Consider the following 20,291-nt stretch of genomic DNA (forward strand, 5'->3'; position numbering starts at 1 on the left):
TTGGCAAGAGTTTCTTCTTTTGATATAGTCAAATTACCAAGACTTCATATGGTTGCCTGGCAAAATTATCTCCCAAAAGATAATTGTTGTTGAAATGTAGGATGATATTAGAAAGAAAACTATTGCTATGGGACTTAGGATCTAAACTTCTCATTTACAATGAGATACAGGAGGGAGAGGCCTAAAGTTTTATTCTGATAGTTGTAACTTTTATGAATCACTGTTGAAGTTTCTTCTCATGGTTGTATGAATCTCTTCTTCCGCTTGGTACTTGACTGCTTATAAACTTATTATAAATGTCTTGAACTTTCATTCATTCATTCATTCATATTTAATAGCAACCTCTTTGTACCTCTAAAAATCTTGGTTTCTTTGTCTTAATTTATGTATCTAAGAATTTTTGTTGAGCTATATGTACAGTTGGATTCTGGCTCGCTCTCAGCTCAGCGTTCGGCTCAAAACAAGCTGAATTGTTTTGAGCCGAACTATCTCAACTTGAGTTTGAATTAAACCAATTGGAATCTAGCAAGTCATTAGTATATTCATTTTCTTGGATGACTTTTTATCTTTTTTTTGTGACTACTTTTGTTTTTTAATATTTTTTTTCCTCTGTTGATTCTTCTTTTTGTTGTCTCTAATAATTTTTTTTTTTTTCAACAATCTCATTAGTAATTTAAATAACTTCAAACTTGATTTTTGGACTTGAATTCAAAACTCAAACCAACCCTCTTATTTCTTCAAGTTTACTTTATTTGTAATTCAAAATCAATCAATTATTAAATACCCAATTGGATATTAAACTCTGAGTATATATAGTTTTATTAATTTTCTTATTGGAAGGGATGAACTTGGTTCTTTTATATAGAAGGGATCAAACTTTCAAATTTTTTTTATTAAAGAAATTAAATTTTAAAATTTTTTTATTGAAATAACTAAACATTCATTTTTTTTTTATGGAGTTTCAAAACTAATCACATTGCTTCAAAAACAAAATAATACAAACAATACTATAGGAAAATACTGAAAGATGATTACTAAACTTCCAGATTTTGTCTTGGTGTTTTGGAATTGAGGTCACCTGTCCGATAGCTTCAATAGAAAAGACTAGAAGCATAATCTCTTTTATAAAAAAATTAAAAAGTTCAGTATGTTCCAGATATTGTTATACCCTCATAAAAATGATCTTTGGGGAGCTTCAAATATTACCTTAGAAGTGAGGCACTACATAGTCCTGTCATTCCCTGGAAAACTATCCGAAACCAAGAAGTTCCCTTCTCCCAAAATCCTGACGCCTTCTTCAGCACGGTAAGAAACCAAATCTCCAGACCTCACAACCTTCACAGGATCAACAAATTTACATCAAAATTTTGGCTATATGACCGATAAAAATCACTAAGCCTGATACATAAGTACCTCAGTGACAGCATCCTTGGCTAGTTTTGCAATTTCATTCACCAGGCACTCAGCAATTGGAGCTTTGAGCTGCTTGAGAATTGCAGCAGTCTTGTGAAGCAGCTTAGCTCTCTTCCAAAGTGGTGTTTTCACCCCGATTTCTGTGCAGTTTTCACAGCCTCCATTACTTTGTTCACCTCCTCCTGTGTACAAGCTGTTGCAAAGCCATAACAGAACATATCAACTACTAAAAGAAGAGGAAAATTTAGAATTTAGCAGACCTTGAACTTTGTACTGAGTTTCTCTTGTGGTGGGATTGATAATGGCAACACTTTTCCCAGAAGAGGACTTCTTTCACTCTCCATCAGCATAGTATTTGAACACTTCTCCATCAAATTTCTCACCAAAAGCTCCACTTCCAGCCATTGATCCTTAAACAAAAACCACACCAACACAACAAACAAATCAAATCTCAAACGCCCTCTTGATGTTTTTGACCTTCTTCTTCTTCTTGTAAGAAGTGAAGTGAAAGGAAGTGTATGGTTTGAGTTTGGTCTTGAAATGCTGATTACAGAAAGATTTTGAGCTATATGCTATAGTGTGGTCCAGCTGACAAAGGTAGTTGTTAGGCGGTTCAAAGCAGTCCGAAGCGAGCAACCTTTTTTTTTTTTTTTTAAATAATCTTTTTAACATTTTATAGGTATATTATATTATTGTAGATGCGATTTTTTGTCACTACCAATTGATGTACACAATCAATAAATTTATACAAGTTAGACATTAGTAGTAGTGATTATAATCTAATAAGATTTTAACATCTACTACTATATAGTAAAAATACAAAATAAGAGAATATAAAATAACAAAATATCAGACATAGGGTTTTTAATGTAGTTTAATCTGATAGTCGGAATGTCTATATCTACAGTGTAAGTATAAGCATAAATGTATTGTATAGAGAATGAATGCAATGAATATATATTCTAGTGTTTTTATAGATAACACTTAATTTCTTTTGGGTATTAATTCAATTATGATTTTAGGGATTTATTTATATTCTAATTGACCTAAAAAAAATATTTATAATATCATAAATACCCTAATTGCGAAGTGGAAGATAGTTCCCTTGAAAATCACATATGAAAAATAAGAAAATCCTTATAATATATTATGAACAAATATTTTGCTAAAAGGATGTCTTCTCTTTGCTTAGAGCTCAAAAGTCTACCCACATCCTTTGTTGGCTAGTAGATAAAAAGAAGCTAGTTTAATGTGTGATTGTTAATCATAGTTACTTAAATAGAATTCTTTAAAGAAACTCTTCTCAAATAGAAATTTTACTGGCTAAGTAGTACCATATAACACACACATATATTCTTGAAAGTATCAATTTGTTGAGATGCTACAAGCATCTTACTATTAATCAATCAATTTGTCATTGGATTTTTTAGAAGTATGAAATTCTTACAACCTTTGCTTTATTCATTGAGATCTTCCCAAGTATTTCTTTGGATATATAATATATATAAACCTGTAATAAATATAACATGGAAATGAGTAACAAGATTTGAAAGATCAATAATAATAAATTCAAACATGTATAGTTAGTGTTGCATATGAATAAACCATGAAGTTTTTAATTTTTATTGAGAGGGAGGAAAATTACAAACAAAGCCATGTCTAAGTTGCTGCCATAATTGTTTAGGCATGAACAAGATTATATTTTCTTTTTAAGTCATTCCAAAGATAGAAACTTGAATCTAAGCATTCTTGAGAATACTTTTTTTTTCTAATTCTATAAAGAGAACACTCCACCTAAAAGGTTGGTATTTCCGATTGAATATTGAAAAATGTTAATCCATTTAAAATGATACCAAACATGAATGTTAGAGATCACAATGTCGTAGACTCAATGTACTTATCAATATATTAAAACCCATATTAGACTGAATTAATTCAAGGTTAAATTAAGTGAATTGTGTTAGATCTCAGTTTAACTATTAGTTAAACCATTTTAACCGTCATGTTAACCTTAACATGATAAAAACTCATTTTAATTTTTTAATTATGACATGTGACACTAGTGGTCTGTCAGATTAACTCATTGACTTTCTTTTTGACTAGATTAAAGATCTATTTAAGTCTAAAAACATTTATACTTATTTAGTCATATATTTATGTTACAATAGCATCTTCCCAAAAATGGAAACTTTGCATAATTTTATTATAAAACAATAAAAATTCTTTGTGTCTCCCTGTGAAGTGAAAACTTATGCAAAATCAATAAAGATAAAACAAATTGTAGCAAGCTCCATGACATTCCTGAAATCTATTTAAACTTTAAAGCTTTATCCTTTATCCTTCCTTTTTCATGGCTATGGGCGCATCCCAGTTAGAGCTTAGAGTCCAAAATTTCTTATCCTTCACATTAAATATTGTGCCAAGATGACAAACCTTTTACCCTTTATTTGGTCACATCCAAAGTATTAGCTTCACTTAGGGTGAGATTCAATCCGAGATGCACAAGTTTGAATTGAACGAGTTGAACTTAAATTAAAATTTAAGTTTATTTCCTGTCTGTTTCAAGTCATTCTTGAGCTGCCTTAACTTGAATTTGAGACAATTTCAATTTAGATTTTGTTTGGTGGGTCTTATAGAGTTTCTGTTGGCTTTTGTGGACCAAGAGTTTTAGCATATGCTCATAGCCATGGGCAACCATAAATCTCCCTTAAGGTTTTCCTCCTGTATGCTTCCTGGGTACATGATTAAGTGGTATTATTATTTATATTTTTATTATTTTTAAATTATTCAATCATATATAAATTTAATCAAATTAATTAGATATAATTTATTTTATTTAATTTCTATCGATTTGGTTGCATAATTAAATTGTGTTTAAATATCAGTTCAAATAAGATTGATAATGGAGTCTTTAGTTTGATAAGAGTTTTACAACAATGATTTTTAAATGTAGATTAGCTTAATCATAACTAGCCTCTCTTAATTCGAATAGCGTTAATTTAATAATCACTTAATCTCGTGATTATTACAATAGACCCAAAGGTAAAAGAAACTGACAAATTCATCCACTCTGAGCCGTCTTCTGTGTACTTAAACCGGCAAGACCTTTTAATTCGGTTTAGTTCCGCTAATTTCCCTTCGATCCGTCATCGATGACAATTGTTTGTCATCGACCCTAAATTTCCATTGGTCTCTCTGAAACCCTAACTTCATAACCAAATTAGCGATATTTCGACACCATTATCTCAAATTTCCCAAATTTTAAGAACCCAAAAGAAAAATATGCATTCCAAAACCCAAATCTTCATCAAAACTCCAACAAATTCCGACAAAACCCTAACTCTAGATCACAACCAATCTGAAACCCTAACCCTAACCCAGCTCAAAGGCTCTCTCCTGTCGAACGATCAATTTTTCTCCTCGTTTTACTTCACTCTCAATGGCAAAACTCTCGACGAGTCAATCCCACTTTTTCAACTCCCCCAAATTGCCCCTCTTTCGACTCTTTATCTGCAGCAACGCGTTCTTGGTGGCGGTGGTGATGGTGGCGCAACCGGAGCCGAGTCACGCGACTGTTATCTCAACATGTATGCCGAGAAGAAGCCGGATAAAATCGATCCAAATGAACAGAGACTCTCCAAGTGGTTGAATTGCGCGTTATCGTTTGAGCCGTTGAAGGAGCCTTGTGTCATCGATAAATTGGGTAATATTTTTAATAAAGAAGCGATTGTTCATGCTTTGTTGAGCAAAAATTTGCCTAAAGAGTTTAGTTATATAAGGGGTTTGAAGGATATCATTAATGTGAAGCTTTCTAGGGTTCCGGGAGTAGAGGAGTTGGGTGACAATGCGAGGTTTCAGTGTCCGATTACAGGGCTTGAATTCAATGGGAAGTATAGGTTTTTAGCATTGAGGAGTTGTGGGCATGTGTTGAGTCTCAAAGCATTGAAGGAGGTAAAATCGTCTTCATGTTTGGTTTGCCATGAGGAGTCTAGTGAGTTGGATAAGATTGTGCTTAATGGCAATGAAGAGGAAGTTGCAGTGTTGAGAGAGAGGATGGAGATAGAGAATTTGAAAGTGAAGGAAAAGAAAGCAAAAAAAGTGAGGAATGGCGAAGTCGCTGCAGATAAAGAGGAGGGTTTGGATTCAGTAAAAGTTAGTGGGAAGAAGCGAGGAGTTGTTGAAAGTAAGGGTTTGGAGAAGGCTTCCAGTAGAGTGGAGGGTAATGGCCTGGTCCAGAATGAGAAGGGTGTGACTGGTAATGGTGCAGTCAAGAAATTTAAGGCAGTTGATATGGCGCCAGCACATGCTAATAAAGAAGTGTATGCCTCAATATTTACTTCATCGAGGAAGTCAGATTTTAAGGAGACTTATTCATGCAGATCTCTTCCACTTGGTAGGAACTGATTGTTGATGGTTTAAAATGGCAAAGGGCATTTATTGTAAGTCAATGTTTTGCCTATATCTATTGTAATTTCAATTTATTATGAATACAGAATATTGGTGTTTTGGGGTGGGAATGTTATCAATGTCCAACATTATATTAACTTGAATAACATAATTTGTATAATTTGTTCCTAGTTGACAGACCTTTTGTGAAGTCATTCTTTGGAGTTGGATATTTGAATATCCAGTTTATTTTTTGTGTATGTTTATGTTCTCTTATGAGAAAGGTATGTTTATGTTTATAATTGACAGCTTATGATATTTGTTAATTTATTTGATGTTGCTTTAGCCTGATTGTTCTTTCTTATAATAGCTTTGCAAGGGGGATTGTTCAAGAATTTGGCAGCCACTACCCGTCATATGGCAACACTCTTTCTGGCATTCTCATATTGTTTAAATATATTAATGGAGCTTGGAGGTTTATAGGGATGAATATCAATGCTTGTCTCATCTGTTGCTCCCGTTAAACATCCTAAGATATGTGAATTTGTTACTATTTCATAGGCAACTTCTTATTTTTCCGAGTCTCTTCTTGTATCTATAGACCACCCGCCCAAGTAATAAGACCTCAATTTTTATTTTCCAATATCCTTAGTCACATGTTCTTGTCGTTAGGGGTGGTTTTTGAGCCAAGTTGAGTCATAATAGGGGTCAGTTTGAGCATGGTTTGAATCCATAAAGTGCAACTTGAACTAGCAATGAAGTTGGTGGATCGTTAGAAATGATTTAAAAAAAGAAGAATCGTTAGAAAAGTCGTTAGAGAAGATGGTTTTACCAAGGACTTTCTGGAGACTCATGGGATTTGTGCCAGCTTGACTCAATTCGAACTTGAATTGGGACTATCTCAACTTTAATTCAACTTGTTTTAAACCAAACACCAAGTCAGATCAGCTCGGATCCAGCCTACCTGTTGGCAAGAGATTTTCTTCTTTTGATATAGTCAAATTACTAAGGCTTCATATGGTTGCCTGGTAAAATTATCTCCCAAAGATAATTGTTGTTGAAATGTAGGATGATATTAGAAAGAAAACTATTACCATGGGACATAGGGTCTAAACTTTTCATTTACAATTAGATACAGGAGGCTAAGGCCTAAAGTTTTTATTCTGGTAGTTGTAACTTGTATGAATCACTGCTGAAGTTTCCTCTTGTGGTTGTATGAATCTCTTCTTCCGCTTGGTAATTGAGGGCTTCTAAACTTATTATAAATGTCTTGAACTATCATTCATTCATATTTAATGTCAACCTCTTTGTTCCTCTGGAAAACTTTGATTCTTTGTTTTAATTTACATATTTCAGAATTTTAGTTGACCTATATATACAGTTAGACGCGAGCTTGCTCTTAACTTAATGTTGGGCTCAAAACAAGCTAAACTATTCCAACTTGAATTTGAATTGAACCAATGCGAATCTAATGAATCATTGGTATATTTATCTTTTTTTTATGGTTTTTTTCCTTTTTTATTACTGTTCTTGTTCTCTAATTTTTTTTTTCTGCAGTAATTCTTCCTTTCATTTTCTTCAATAATCATTTTTCTTTTTCAAGAAAAATAACTTTGAATTTGATTTTTGTATTCGATCAAAACTCAAGCCAACCGTCTTTTTCTTTGCAAGTGTTTTCGGCAATCTTATTGCTAATTTTGGTTCAGTTCAAACTTGACTTTGGATGGGCTTGAAATCCACCCTGGCTATCGTAACTTTGATGCAAGAACACGATGAGGCATGCTATTCTCCTTGCTAGCAAGGCTTAACAGTCCAAGGACACTCTGTTAACATAAAAATGGGAATGGCAAAAAGAACACTGCTTTCGTTGAGAGTCGAACTCAAGACCTCCCGCTTACTAAACGGGTGCTCTAACCAACTGAGCTACGAAAGCCCTCTGTTAATGTGGTAATTTTGTTTGATTATTTATTATATTACATAATTATCATCCAAGTCAAGCAGTTTGCATAAACCATCGTTGTTTTTAAACCGGATTGGGTCTGACCGGACCCATATTGGGCATTGACCTAATTAAAAGATTGGTTGAGTCAATTGGTTGAACTGCTGATATTAACCAGTGGGTGTACAATCCAGTTTGTTGTAATTTAAGAGCTCTTTTAACCTAAATTAGAAAAATAGTTAACCTAAATTAAAAAATTAGTTAAAATTTTTTTTTAACTAAATTATACCATTTTAAATTTCAAACAAAAAAACTGAAAAAATATTGTTTTCTCTAGTTTAAATTATATTTTTAACTTATTGAAATCATTTACTTCTAAATATATATTATTTAATAAAGTTAATTGAATTATAATTTTTTAGCTAATAATATAAATATGTAAAATAATAAATAAAAAATGACAAGATAAATATGGAAGTAAAAACAAATTATACACCTAATTGTTTATTAAAAAATCTTATCAAATATAGTCTTTATATATATATATTTTAAAATATAATTTACTATTAAATTTTGTTTGGTTTGAAAATCGTGTAAAGTATAACTAAAACTGAAAATTGTTTTTAAAAAAAATTATCAACACAAAATAAATCAAATTAAACCATAATTTTTAAGTGATTCAATCTGATTTTATGATTTGAACTAAATTATACATACCTTTAATATTAATAACAATTAAAATTTTAATCATACAATATTAATATGATATCATCATGATTATCAAATAGGGAAATTATAAAAAATGACCAAAATACCCTTCTACTAAACAAAAATGCCCAAAATCACTATTTTCAAGCAAAAATGTCCAAATTCACTATTTCTAAGCAAAAATGGCCATGACTTTTTCTAAAATATCAAAATTACCCTTCCCCTCATTTATATAAACCCTCCTCATTCATTATGAGGGGTTAAATGAAATTTCATTAAAATTAGGGGGTATTTTGATATTAAACATTATAAGAGCATTATAGGGTATTTCAACTTTTAGAATTCAAATTTCAAATCCGTTTTTTCGAATTTCATCATTGTACGATATATCGACTCGTATTTTTCAGATTTTCGAATAATTTTTCTATTGTTGCCATTCTAGGGTATTTCAACTTTTAGAATTCGAATTTCAGTTCCGTTTTTTCAAATTTTACCGTTTCATGATATATCGATTCGTATTTTCCAAATTTCTAAAGAATTTTTCGATTGTTACCATTCTAGGGTATTTCAACTTTTAGAATTCGAATTTCAGTTCCGTTTTTTCGAATTTTATTGTTTTATGATATATTGATTCGTATTTTCTAAATTTCCAAAGAATTTTTCGATTGTTGCCATTCTAGGGTATTTCAATTTTTAGAATTCGAATTTCAGTTTTGTTTTTCGAATTTTACCGTTTTAGGATATATAGACTCGAATAACATGTTATGAATAAATAGATATATTGAAATACCCTAGAATTTCAATAATAAAAAAATTACTTAAAAATCTAAAAAACAGATCTAAATTTATAAAACTACATGTTCAAATAACTTATGAACGAGAAAACCAAAAAATCGATCAAAAATTTCATAATTACATCATAAAATGTGTCTAAAAAAGCACATCATAATTATAAATATCAAAATTAAAAATTATATATGAAAAAAGTCTAGTCCGATCACAAACAAACTCAAAATCATAAAAACCGAAAATCCTAAATTTGATAAAATAATAAAACTGTATAATACATATTGAAACAGTTTTATTTTGGCCTCCAAATTCAGTGCAACTGGCAAATCAGGTTGCCATTATAGATCTCGAAATGAGCTTCGCGTTGATATATTATAGGCCCTGTAACTCCTCCTGGATCAAAAGTTATGGTTGTTCAAAGTCTGTCTCATATAAACCCTATAGTTTTAAAAAAGTTAATTTCCACCCAACAGCCTATTGTCACGTGGCAAATTTAAAAAAAAGTCTACAGTGAAATGAGGACTCTCACACAGCTCCCTAATATTTTGAAACACTAAGTAATCGTTCGACAGTGGGAAACACTGTTCCCACTGTCAGACTGCTGAACATTTCGGAAGGGATTTCCGTCCAAAATTCGTCATTTCGGCCTACAATTTCAACACAAATCAAATCTACATAGGCTATAACACAAAACCCCTCAACCAATTCAACGAAATCAACCAAGAATCAAAACATTTCAAGCATTGTTTAAAATCGAAACTCTAAACCATAAAATCTCACTCAAATTTCAATAATATGAACAATAACTTGATTCAAATGAGATGACGGAAGATATTCTAACGTGTTGTGCTGTTTTCAGTTGCCGGAAACCACAAAAATCGTCAAAAATCTGGCCAACAATGCGATGACAGTGGGACAGAGGAAAATTTCGAATTTTCCCCTGTTTTTAAACAGTGATTTCATAGTGGGGACAGTGGAAATTTGTTGGGTTTATATATGAGCAGTTTCGACATTTCATAAAAGTTGGACATTTTTGCTTTAATCTGAATTTTTTGGGCAATTTCGCTTAAACCCCCTTACTTTTGCCTATTTTTTATAATTTCCCTATCAAATAATTTGGCTCAATAATTGAATTACCATTTAACCCGATTCACCAGTTTAACCCCATGATGATAGTCTCTCCACAATACAATCAAATATAATGCAAATTTTATATAACTGAATTGCCAACTTATTTCTCCATAATATTATGGAGATTATGGAGAAAAATGTAGATATGAGGATGAAGCAACTTATAAGATAAAACTTTGAAACCATGCTATTGACAGACACTATTAAATCATGGGAAAGAAAATTCACACAATTCTAAGCCACCATGTGGGGGTCATCAAAATGTCTTATTCCCACCAAACTTATATAGTGAAAATCTAAAATGATTTCTTCTCATTTTCAAACCCTCAATCAATTACTTATAAACAAAATTTTATTAAAAGCTCAAATTATTATTTATAAACAAAATTTTATTAAAAATTCAATTAAAGTTAATAATAAAATCATTATTTAATAAAAAATTCAACAAACATAAAATTTATTATATTTTTCCACATAAATTTTAAAAACTAACAATTTCACTTCTATTTAAAGTTTTCAAACTTTAAAAAGTAGTATCTCTTGTCTCTGGCCCCCCCCCCCCCCCCCCCCCCCCTTTAAACTTAGGGTTTTCTTCCTCTTCACTCCAACTACCATCTTTGATAAATGACTATCAGTTTTTCTTCCCCCTGGTGATGTCTCTTCCTCTGATAATGCCTCTCAATTTAAAGCTCTCTTCTCCTAGACGAAATTTAGACGTTCTTTGTTTAGATCAAAAAATCAAGACAAAGAAGTCTTTTATCTGGATCAAAAAATCTAAACAAAGAAGCCCTTTATCTAGATCAAAAAATTCAAACGAATGAGCCCTTTATCTGGACGATAAACATTGTCATTATTTGGGACGACATCTTCATCGTTTAGATGATTGGTTTCTTTGTTTGAATTTTTCAATTTAGACATTATTGGGGGACTTTGGATCGAGAGACATTTCTTTATTGCTTCAAAATGTCTTCATTTCACATCTTAATCATTGCTTTATTATTATGAATTTTTAGACTTTTTAACAAAAATAAGCAAGGTGAAATTGAATTGAGTTAAATTCAATTTGATTCAAAAATAAATAAATTTAAATTTGAGTAAATATGAATAATAAAGTGTGATTTTGATAGTTTTGATTTGTTTTCTTAACCTTCTCAAAGTGTCAATCCTTTTATTTTTTATTTTTTAACAGGATAACTTAATCAATATAATCTCATGTTATCACTCCGCTAAAATTTCCTTATAATTTAACATCTTAGGGAAAGGGAAGTTTTTGTTCTTAACTAGGCCAAAGCACTATTTCCCACCCAAACTATGCTAAATTTTCAAAGTTTCTTCTGTTAATTTTGAAAATCTCATTTACCCATTCATAGAGCGTTAAACTTAACTGAGTCTGTTGGTCATATTATTTTTTTTCTAAACCCTAAAAACTAACACTTTCCCCTCAACCTAAATTTTCAAAAATTGTATTTTTCTACTAGGGTTTTCAAACTTCAGATCCAATTTTTTCGATAACGATCGACGATCTTCAAGCACCTACTCTCTCTCTTTGATGACCCCTTCTTCCAGTCGCATACTTTCGACGCTGTATGACATCGTCGTTGACAAAAATGACATCTAGGAGGGGAAGACGTCGCACGATCGAAAAAAGGAGATGCCGAGGAGGAACAAATGTTGCTTGGAGATCGTCGGTCGTTGTTGGAAAATTTAATTCAAAAGTTTGGAAACCCTAGAGGGGAAAATATTGTTTTTAAAAACTTGGGTTGGGGGAAAACTATTAGTTGTTAGGGTTTGGGGGTAAAAAAGAAATTAAATTTAAGTTTATTTTTAATAGTATAAATAAAATAATGACTTTATCCTTAAATCCGTCAACCTGACTTTTTTTTAACAGCCTATGGGTAGGTAAATAAGCTTTTCAAAGTTAACATATGAGAATTTGCAGGGGAGGCATACCTTGGGTGGGAAATGGTCCTTTGGCCTCTTAATTATGATAAAATCTTTAACGAGTCATTTATAAGGTAAAATAAAAAATAAAATAAAATAATAGCCACACCTATATAAACAACAATAAGCGACTGTACCTCTGTTTCATCTCTCTCTCTCTCTTGAATTTTACAATGAAAGCATATCAAGGCTCGAGCCTTATCACCTGTTCTTTCTTGTCCAAAACCTCCTTTTAAAAATTTCATCTTTTTAATCTCATTTCCCCTTAAACCTCATTTGTCTCTTGTCAAAATCCCAATTTTTTAAATTTTTTTCTAAAACTTCTGTGAGATACCACCCTATGTTGAAAAAATAAAAAATTAAAAAACTACTCTCTTCTTCAACCGTTGCTACAGACCGAGGTTAGATTGCATTGCCTGTCTTTTTTTTTCCCTTCCAATTTGTTGTTTATTAATTAGATTTTTAGGGTTTTTTATTGGGGTTTTTAAGATTTGAGTTCTTGTTATATTGATTTGTTTTTGGTGTTCATTTCTATTGTTTAATGGATTCTTGGGTTTTTGTGGGGTTTTCTTGATATGGGCGTACTCGTTTTGTAGGGTTCTGTTGATATAATGCTAGTGTTCATATGTTTTATTTGTCTAATCCTTTAGGGTTTAACAGCTTTCTTTTGTAGTCTTTTTTTTAATTTGATAATGAATTGTAGAGTTATTTAACATGTGGGTTTCTGCTGGCATTTAGTTTAGTGTAAAGTTTGTTTATTGTTTTTTTTTTTCCTTGGTTGCAGATATTGGTATTCATTAGGTTCTTTATGTATTGCTTGTGTTTTGGCGAGAGCAGAGGAGAAAATGTCAGTTTTGCCTACAAGCGAATCAATTCACATTCGTGATGTATGGAACGATAATCTTGAGCATGAGTTTACTTTAATCCGGGATATCATTGATGATTTTCCTTACATTGCAATGGATACAGAGTTTCCGGGAATCGTTCTACGTGTAATAGGGAATTTCAAGAACAGTTCTGATTATAATTACCAAAACTTGAAAGCTAATGTTGATCTCTTGAAGTTAATCCAATTAGGTCTCACGTTTGCTGATGAGAAAGGGAATTTACCAAAGTGTGGGACTGATAAGTACTGTGTGTGGCAATTCAATTTTCGTGAGTTCAACCCTGATGAAGATGTGTATGCTTATGATTCTATTCAATTGTTGTGCCAAAGTGGCATTGATCTGAAGATGAACTGTGAAAAGGGTGTTGATGCATATAGATTTAGTGAACTCTTGATGTCGTCTGGGATTGTTTTGAACGATTGTGTGCATTGGGTTACATTTCATAGTGGATATGATTTTGGGTACTTGCTTAAGCTATTGACTCGCAAGGATTTGCCGGACACACAGGCAGGGTTTTTTGAGTTGATCAAGATGTATTTCCCTATTCTTTATGATATCAAGCATCTGATGAAGTTTTGCAATAGCCTTTACGGTGGGTTGAACAAGCTTGCGGAGCTGTTGGAAGTGGAGAGAATTGGGATTTGTCACCAAGCCGGTTCAGATAGTTTGCTTACTTGTTGTACATTTATGAAACTGAAAGACAATTTCTTTAAAGGTTCACCTGAGAAATATGCTGGTGTTTTGTATGGTCTTGGAGTTGAGAATGCACAGATTACTCATTGAAAGAAAGGAAAAGAAATAAAATGAAAATTATAGAAGCATTTGTAGACTACTTGCTTGTCAATTTACCCTATCTCTAAGCTTTAATATCATTTCTCTTGACATGCTTTTCATTTTATTGAAGATATGACCAGTTAGTGTTTTATTGCAGACCAGAGTATAATTATTTGTCTGAGAACTGGACATGACAAATCTTTGGTTTCTATACATTGCCAATTTTGTCTTGTTGGGCTGCTCTTATAGTAGTTATATTTAACAGTTTGCTATTTAGTTGAAGAACTAAGGTGCTACAGAAAGCCGAAAGCTGGCTGCAGTAGGTTCTGACAAAGGCTTAAAAGGTATGCAATGGCTTTCATCTGATTTTATGCAGATGTCATTAGCTTTGTTTTTCATTTTCTTGTAGATTGTTGTTTTAAATTTCCTTGATTGTGCTGATGAGATTCTATTTTTCCTATGGGGAAGTTATAGGCATGATCAGATTGATCTCCTTGTTAGTAGTTTTCCTTTTGCTATTATATTTTTTGTGTCAAGTAGTTTAGGCAAACATGTTTTAGTCTGGATTAGCTGTCTAGCTCAACTTAATCTGGTCTATAGATTGTTCCTTAACTGTATTGTGGAATCTCCAAGTTTCTCCTCCTACCTTTCAAACAGTTCTCAACTAGGGGTGGATTAGAATTGAGCCAAATCCGAATAAGGGCATGCTTGAGATAAAACTGGGCTCGTTTGAATCACTAGTAAAAAACAAGAATCGTCAGAGAGGCAAGCTTTGGTGCGGCGAGAGGGTTTGAGCTAAGCTGAACATCGATTTGAGCTCTAGCAGCTTGGATCAAATCCATCTCTATTCCCAACTTCATTGCTTGTACATGGTTCTTTCCTTGTGGCACATTGGTTTGCTATTCATTTTGTCAATTTGTCTTGATAATTTGCAAGACTTCATAACATTGCATTCTCAACAAAATTCTTTGATGCTGTTTTACTCATTTCCATGATTTGCTACTAAGTTTTAAGATTCGATTAAGAATATATTGCAAATGGCTCATCAAAATCATAATTCAGTACTATTCAACTATGTCGGAAAATTATTTGGTTTGGTTCAAATGATGTATGTTATGCCATCCGATTATGATTTACTGCAGAACTCCTTTTTATAGTTATGTAACTTATGTTTAGATCTTTTGAATGTGGCAAAGAAAGTATCTGCCATAAGATATGGGGTGAAATCTAGTTGTTTCCTAAACTTTGTTGCTGCATTTGTGCAATCAGGATAAGCCTTTAACACCTTCAACCTGATTTTCTATAATTTTTTCCTGTATCTTAATTTATCTCCCTCTGCATGCCTATATTCTGTCTGATCGGTACTAAATCCGTTTGCCATCTTTTATACAATGTTTTTATACCTTAATTGGGTCTTGACCTAGCCAAAGGTTGGTCGACGAGTTAACTGATCTAATCGGCCTGATGGATTGGTGATATCAGCATGTTGTCAACATGATATAATTAAAATGAGTTGTTAACCATGATAATGTTAACATAATTGTTGGATCAGTCTAACCTGACATATGAATCCTAATCTGTCTTGATTCACATTCACCCAATTGAACTTTAGGTGGGCTAAATGAGGTTTTAACCATTACCAAACTGGATTTATCAGCAGTTTTCAATCAGACTCGTTCAAGTTTTAAAACACTGCCCTTACATGAAACTTAATAGAATTATAGGCATATTGAGCAACAGCTGTTGTTTTACAGAGCTTTCATCTTCCTTTTAGCTACCTGGATGCAGCATTTTGATGAATAAGCACACAAATAAAGCCTTTATTGACTGCAAATTCATAGATTAACATATCTCGAATTAAACAATCGGTTCAAGTTAATACAAACATCAAAATTAATTTTAACAATAACATTTACATTGCATCAATCCAAGGGGCAAGAATCGCTGCTAACACACCATTATAGCCACCATGCCAATCCAAGTATGGCACAAAATTCAGTTAATCAAAGACAAGTTCTTCATATTGCCAGATACAACTACTGATTTGTATGAAAAACTAGAAAGACAATATTAAGCATTCCTTGGCATGCCATGGTTAAACATCAAAAGAATTGGATTGGATAGTCTTGATGCCAACATCAACCCAACCTTGCTTCTCTACGTAGTACCTGATTCGAGGAAGACAAATATAAAAAACATCATATGTAGGGAGACAACAAGCATTTCGAAGGCTAGTACACAAAGCCTCTGACAGAAAGTTGGATGAATGTATTTCATGTCTCTCATTTAAAATTAAGCATCCGTAGTCGTGATTTGTTAACTAATTATTGTTCATTAGCTATGAAGATGGATAGACAACGTTTTTGAGTATGTGCTCATGCATGCTTAAGCATGTCTCATGAGATATTTACTTAATTTACTGACACTCTCAATGATTATAAGCACCTGCTTGGCTCCTCCAAGGAAAAAAATAAATGAATCCCAATAGATACAAGAATTATTTAGGCAGAGTCTCAACTTGGGCTCATAGAAACCAGAGGTTAAATCCAGGCTTCTGCAATGTTACAATTTTTGGACCATACATGAAATCTTGATATAAAACAACAAACATATAGCTCATGTATCATAGGGAATGCATGATGCCTTGGGCAGAGATGAACCTAAGATCAAATGCAAATTGCAAAATGAAAGGGGAAAAAGTAGGAAGTACCTCTTCAGCAAACTTTATCAAGATGGTTGTCCGCGGCCGTTGTTGTCCCTCCACAGGTACAAAGTGTGCTGTTACTACAGCAGGAAAGCCAGCACCATCCAAAACACCCTTCAATAATAATAAAATAAAAAAATACCCATAAGAGCTTTCATCTACCGGTTGACTGGACAATATATATGATCAATATGCCTGCTTACCCTTACTATTCCAGCAACAAATGCTCCACAATTAAATGTACCCATATCTTTTGGGATTGAAATAAACCTACAACAATCGAAGAACAATAATAGATCATCCATCAGACTTTAAAGGCAAAAAGATACAGTAAGTTGTAAAATTAGTATAATGATCAAAAGAAATAAGCATATGAAGACCTGTTCACAAGAAGTTCCTTCTCACTGATCATATATTCGTCTTCATGTTCAGTACCTTTCTCAAGTGAGTCAGCCACCTATTAAGGTAAGAATTAGTAAGAAAAACACCCCAGATTTTAATTATCTTTCATAGGATAAGCAATTCCAAGTATTTACAGAACTTACTGAACTGTCAGCTATTACGTCCCACAAACACTGATGGCTTGTAAAATTGCTTACCTTTCCAAATAAGACCTTCCACACAGTGCTGTGTACAAAAGACAAAATACCCAACAACCGAGTCTCCCTTCTGTTTCCCTGTGGCATAAAAATATAAATAAACAAACAGCAATAACTATAGCACTTTGGTTAATGCCATGAATTGTTAAATTCACCGAAAAAAACTCACATGCATAGATACATTGGCAAAAAACAAACAAAAATAAACTTCTATGATTTAAAAACACTAGGCTTATAATTTGAGAAAATGTATTAGTGCAAGGTTTCAGATGTTCTACACATTATCATAATAATTGTACATTGAAAAAACTCTCAAAACATAGAAAGCTAGCAACCAATGCAAGTCACAAGTTATAGCATAACAGACTGATATTTCCATGGAATATATCATGAGGATATTAAAATTCCTTGCCAATTTCTTACAAGAAACCCAGAGACCCCATCCATTTATGTGAAATTCAAGAATCACAAGATATATTCAGGCACCAGAGAATGGAACCCAAAAGAATACAACTAGAACACAAGACAACAAATCAAGGTAACTTTAACCTCAGAAAGAATCTTCAGAGTGGCAGTCAACCACAAATAAAATAAATATTTAAAAACCTCACCAGCAAAAAGATTCTACAAGTTTAAACATATATCGCATTGAAGTTACAATGGTTGTGAATAGCATAAATGCCTTTTTCATATAATGCCACTAAATCTAAGCTTCACTCATAAATAAACTTTCCAATCATAGTATGTGATAAAAATTAGTCCTCAATGTTCATTACACAATCAATGGAACCATTACAACCTTACAGGTAAAGAAAGAAATTAAAAGGTCCATCATAAGCTAATTTCATCATTGGCTCATTTAGCAAATCAACATCAAAGCAACGGCAATATGCAACAAAGAATGGAAAACTTTCAACAACATTTTTATGATGCTTGGAATTATGTGGACATTGAAAACAGAAATGTAATGTCACACATATTCACACCTTCTCCCTGTGGCAGAGAAGTTCTAGAACTCGAGCTCCAACAGCATAACCTGCATCCTCCAACCTGCAACATTGGATAAATCTGATAACTGAAACAGTAAAACCACAAACAACGACTGATGAATCAACTTGCACATATTGACTCCAAGTCGAACCAAGGAATCTATAATTTCCGAGTAAGATCAAAACTTACCTTCGCTCTAACTCTGCAATATTGTCGACTTGGGTTTGATTGTACTGAACAAGCTCCGAGAACAAAAATGCATATGCACTCAAACTTACCTAGCGACCATCAGAATTTTGAACAAATTAAAAAAAAAATCGAAATTTAACCCCAAAATTTAAATGTTTAGCACATGTTACCCCTCAATTTGCCTAATCATCAATTCAAATATGGCAAAATCAAATATCTAAGTACCAGAAGATCAAAGTAAATAGTTCCATAAAACCATGTGAAATGCGGTTAAGATCTGAATTACAAATAAAGTAAAAGAGGAATCAAAATCCTGAGCGAGAAAGAGTACCTCTTGCTTGCCTTTGCTGAGAGGTTTGTCGAGAATGTTAGAATACTGCTTGATCTTACCTACTCCGATCATGTTTTCCTCTGTGATTTTCTTTCGTTTTCTCCCACTTTCTCGCTCACTTTCTCTGAGTATACGAATCGAACCGAAGAGATAAACTTTTGTAGAACTGCGTCGGGTCGGGTTTTGTTTGCAATGCACCACTACAGAACCCGGTCCAGCCGATTACCTCTATAACCCCAATATTTTGGAAATTTAGGGACCCCAAGTGTTTTATAAAATAAAATGTTAACCCCATTTGTTAGAATTAATGTTCAAAAGGGTATTATTGTCTTTTTCAATTATGAGCATAAAAACAATAAAAATAAAATTTGGAAACCCAAATCAAATGTAAAACCTTTGATTTTGAAACCTCCATATGTTATTTAAGGGCTTTAAAGCCTTATATAATAACTCATTCTATAACTGATTTGATAATTACTCGATTATATAAAAATATAATTAAACTTGAGTTTAAGAAAGGATTAACTTACTCAAGCTTAGCTCGAAAAATAATTTAAACTTCTTAATTTTTAGATAACTTTTTAAACCATACAATTTTATATATTTATCAATTATCTCTCATAATCAAGGTTGAAAAATAAAATTTTAAGATATTAGGTGTAAAATTAAAAACTTTTAAAAATGTATTGATATTTTATTCAAATAGCGAGTTTGAATTTGACTGAATAGTAACTGAGGTGAACTCAACTTGATTTTTGCTCCTATTGCAACCATGTGAGGGTCTTAAGTTTAATCGCATTGAGTTAGACACAAAATTATTAAGCAGTAAAAGTTTCTAGTTAGGTACTAGAGTGTCAATTTGAGCAATAACTTGTACAAGGAAATTATAGTTATCAAATATTACTATAGCTTGTTTATTATTAATTTCGATTTTCATATTGTGTTTTGTTCAATAAAATAGATGTGAAGAGAAAATAATACCATTTCGTTGTATTTTATTTTTGTTCAAAAAGACATAAAGGATGAATGAATTTAGGTTCTTATTTGAGTATAAATAGTTCATTTTTGTGTTTTACAATTATCTGAGAGTGTTTCTTGACAAGTGAAATGATCGAATGTGGGAGATGATCTTTATTTTAATCAAATTAATAAAATTATATATATATATATTAATTTATAAATAAATATATAGATGATATGTTATTATATGATTAAGTAATTTTAAAATAAGAATATGATAACACTCAATCTTATAATAACGTATCATCTGTATACTAATTTGTGTATTTAAAAGTATACAGTATAATATTATTTTAATCAAATATGGTATACAATCCTCATTTCAAAACATATGAGGGCTATTGTAGATGACCAAAACTTAAGGAGTTCCAACGTAGAGAACCCTTACCTAGACCTAGTTGTAAATTAAATACCCACCCAAACTTTGAACACTTTCCACCCTATAAGTTTGAAAAATCCATGTCACACCCGTCTCGTTATAAAACCTCAT

The 20,291-nt window shown here is 32.2% G+C and overlaps 3 protein-coding genes, 1 long non-coding RNA gene and 1 other non-coding gene across 5 annotated transcripts; 2 read left to right on the forward strand and 3 right to left on the reverse strand.

Moving 5' to 3' along the window:
* Positions 1-1,090: 1,090 nt before the first annotated feature.
* LOC123201127 lies at positions 1,091-1,966 on the reverse strand. The gene is made up of 2 exons (XR_006498717.1): positions 1,414-1,966; positions 1,091-1,335 (listed from the first exon to the last, which is right to left on the reverse strand). It is a non-coding gene; the product is annotated as an uncharacterized LOC123201127 (long non-coding RNA).
* Positions 1,967-4,523: 2,557 nt separating this feature from the next.
* Positions 4,524-6,059, forward strand: LOC123201036 (replication termination factor 2-like). Its single transcript, XM_044616481.1, has one exon. The coding sequence runs from the start codon at positions 4,696-4,698 to the stop codon at positions 5,815-5,817; it is 1,122 nt and encodes a 373-aa protein (XP_044472416.1). The 5' UTR covers positions 4,524-4,695; the 3' UTR covers positions 5,818-6,059.
* A 1,599-nt stretch (positions 6,060-7,658) lies between these two features.
* Positions 7,659-7,732, reverse strand: TRNAT-AGU. Its single transcript has one exon. It is a non-coding gene; the product is annotated as a tRNA-Thr (tRNA).
* Positions 7,733-12,432: 4,700 nt separating this feature from the next.
* On the forward strand, positions 12,433-14,026 carry LOC123200086 (probable CCR4-associated factor 1 homolog 6). Its single transcript, XM_044615196.1, has 2 exons — positions 12,433-12,708; positions 13,092-14,026. Exon 2 carries the CDS (start codon positions 13,153-13,155, stop codon positions 13,975-13,977), a length of 825 nt encoding a protein of 274 aa, XP_044471131.1. The 5' UTR covers positions 12,433-12,708; positions 13,092-13,152; the 3' UTR covers positions 13,978-14,026.
* A 1,732-nt stretch (positions 14,027-15,758) lies between these two features.
* LOC123200070 (trafficking protein particle complex subunit 5-like) lies at positions 15,759-18,941 on the reverse strand. Its single transcript, XM_044615173.1, has 8 exons — positions 18,782-18,941; positions 18,451-18,539; positions 18,258-18,321; positions 17,272-17,349; positions 17,053-17,129; positions 16,876-16,942; positions 16,679-16,786; positions 15,759-16,136 (listed from the first exon to the last, which is right to left on the reverse strand). The coding sequence occupies exons 1-8, from the start codon at positions 18,851-18,853 to the stop codon at positions 16,107-16,109; spliced, it is 585 nt and encodes a 194-aa protein (XP_044471108.1). The 5' UTR covers positions 18,854-18,941; the 3' UTR covers positions 15,759-16,106.
* Between the last annotated feature and the right edge of the window lie 1,350 nt (positions 18,942-20,291).

This window comes from Mangifera indica, chromosome 17 (genome assembly GCF_011075055.1).
Source record: "Mangifera indica cultivar Alphonso chromosome 17, CATAS_Mindica_2.1, whole genome shotgun sequence".
Taxonomy (NCBI): domain Eukaryota; kingdom Viridiplantae; phylum Streptophyta; class Magnoliopsida; order Sapindales; family Anacardiaceae; genus Mangifera; species Mangifera indica.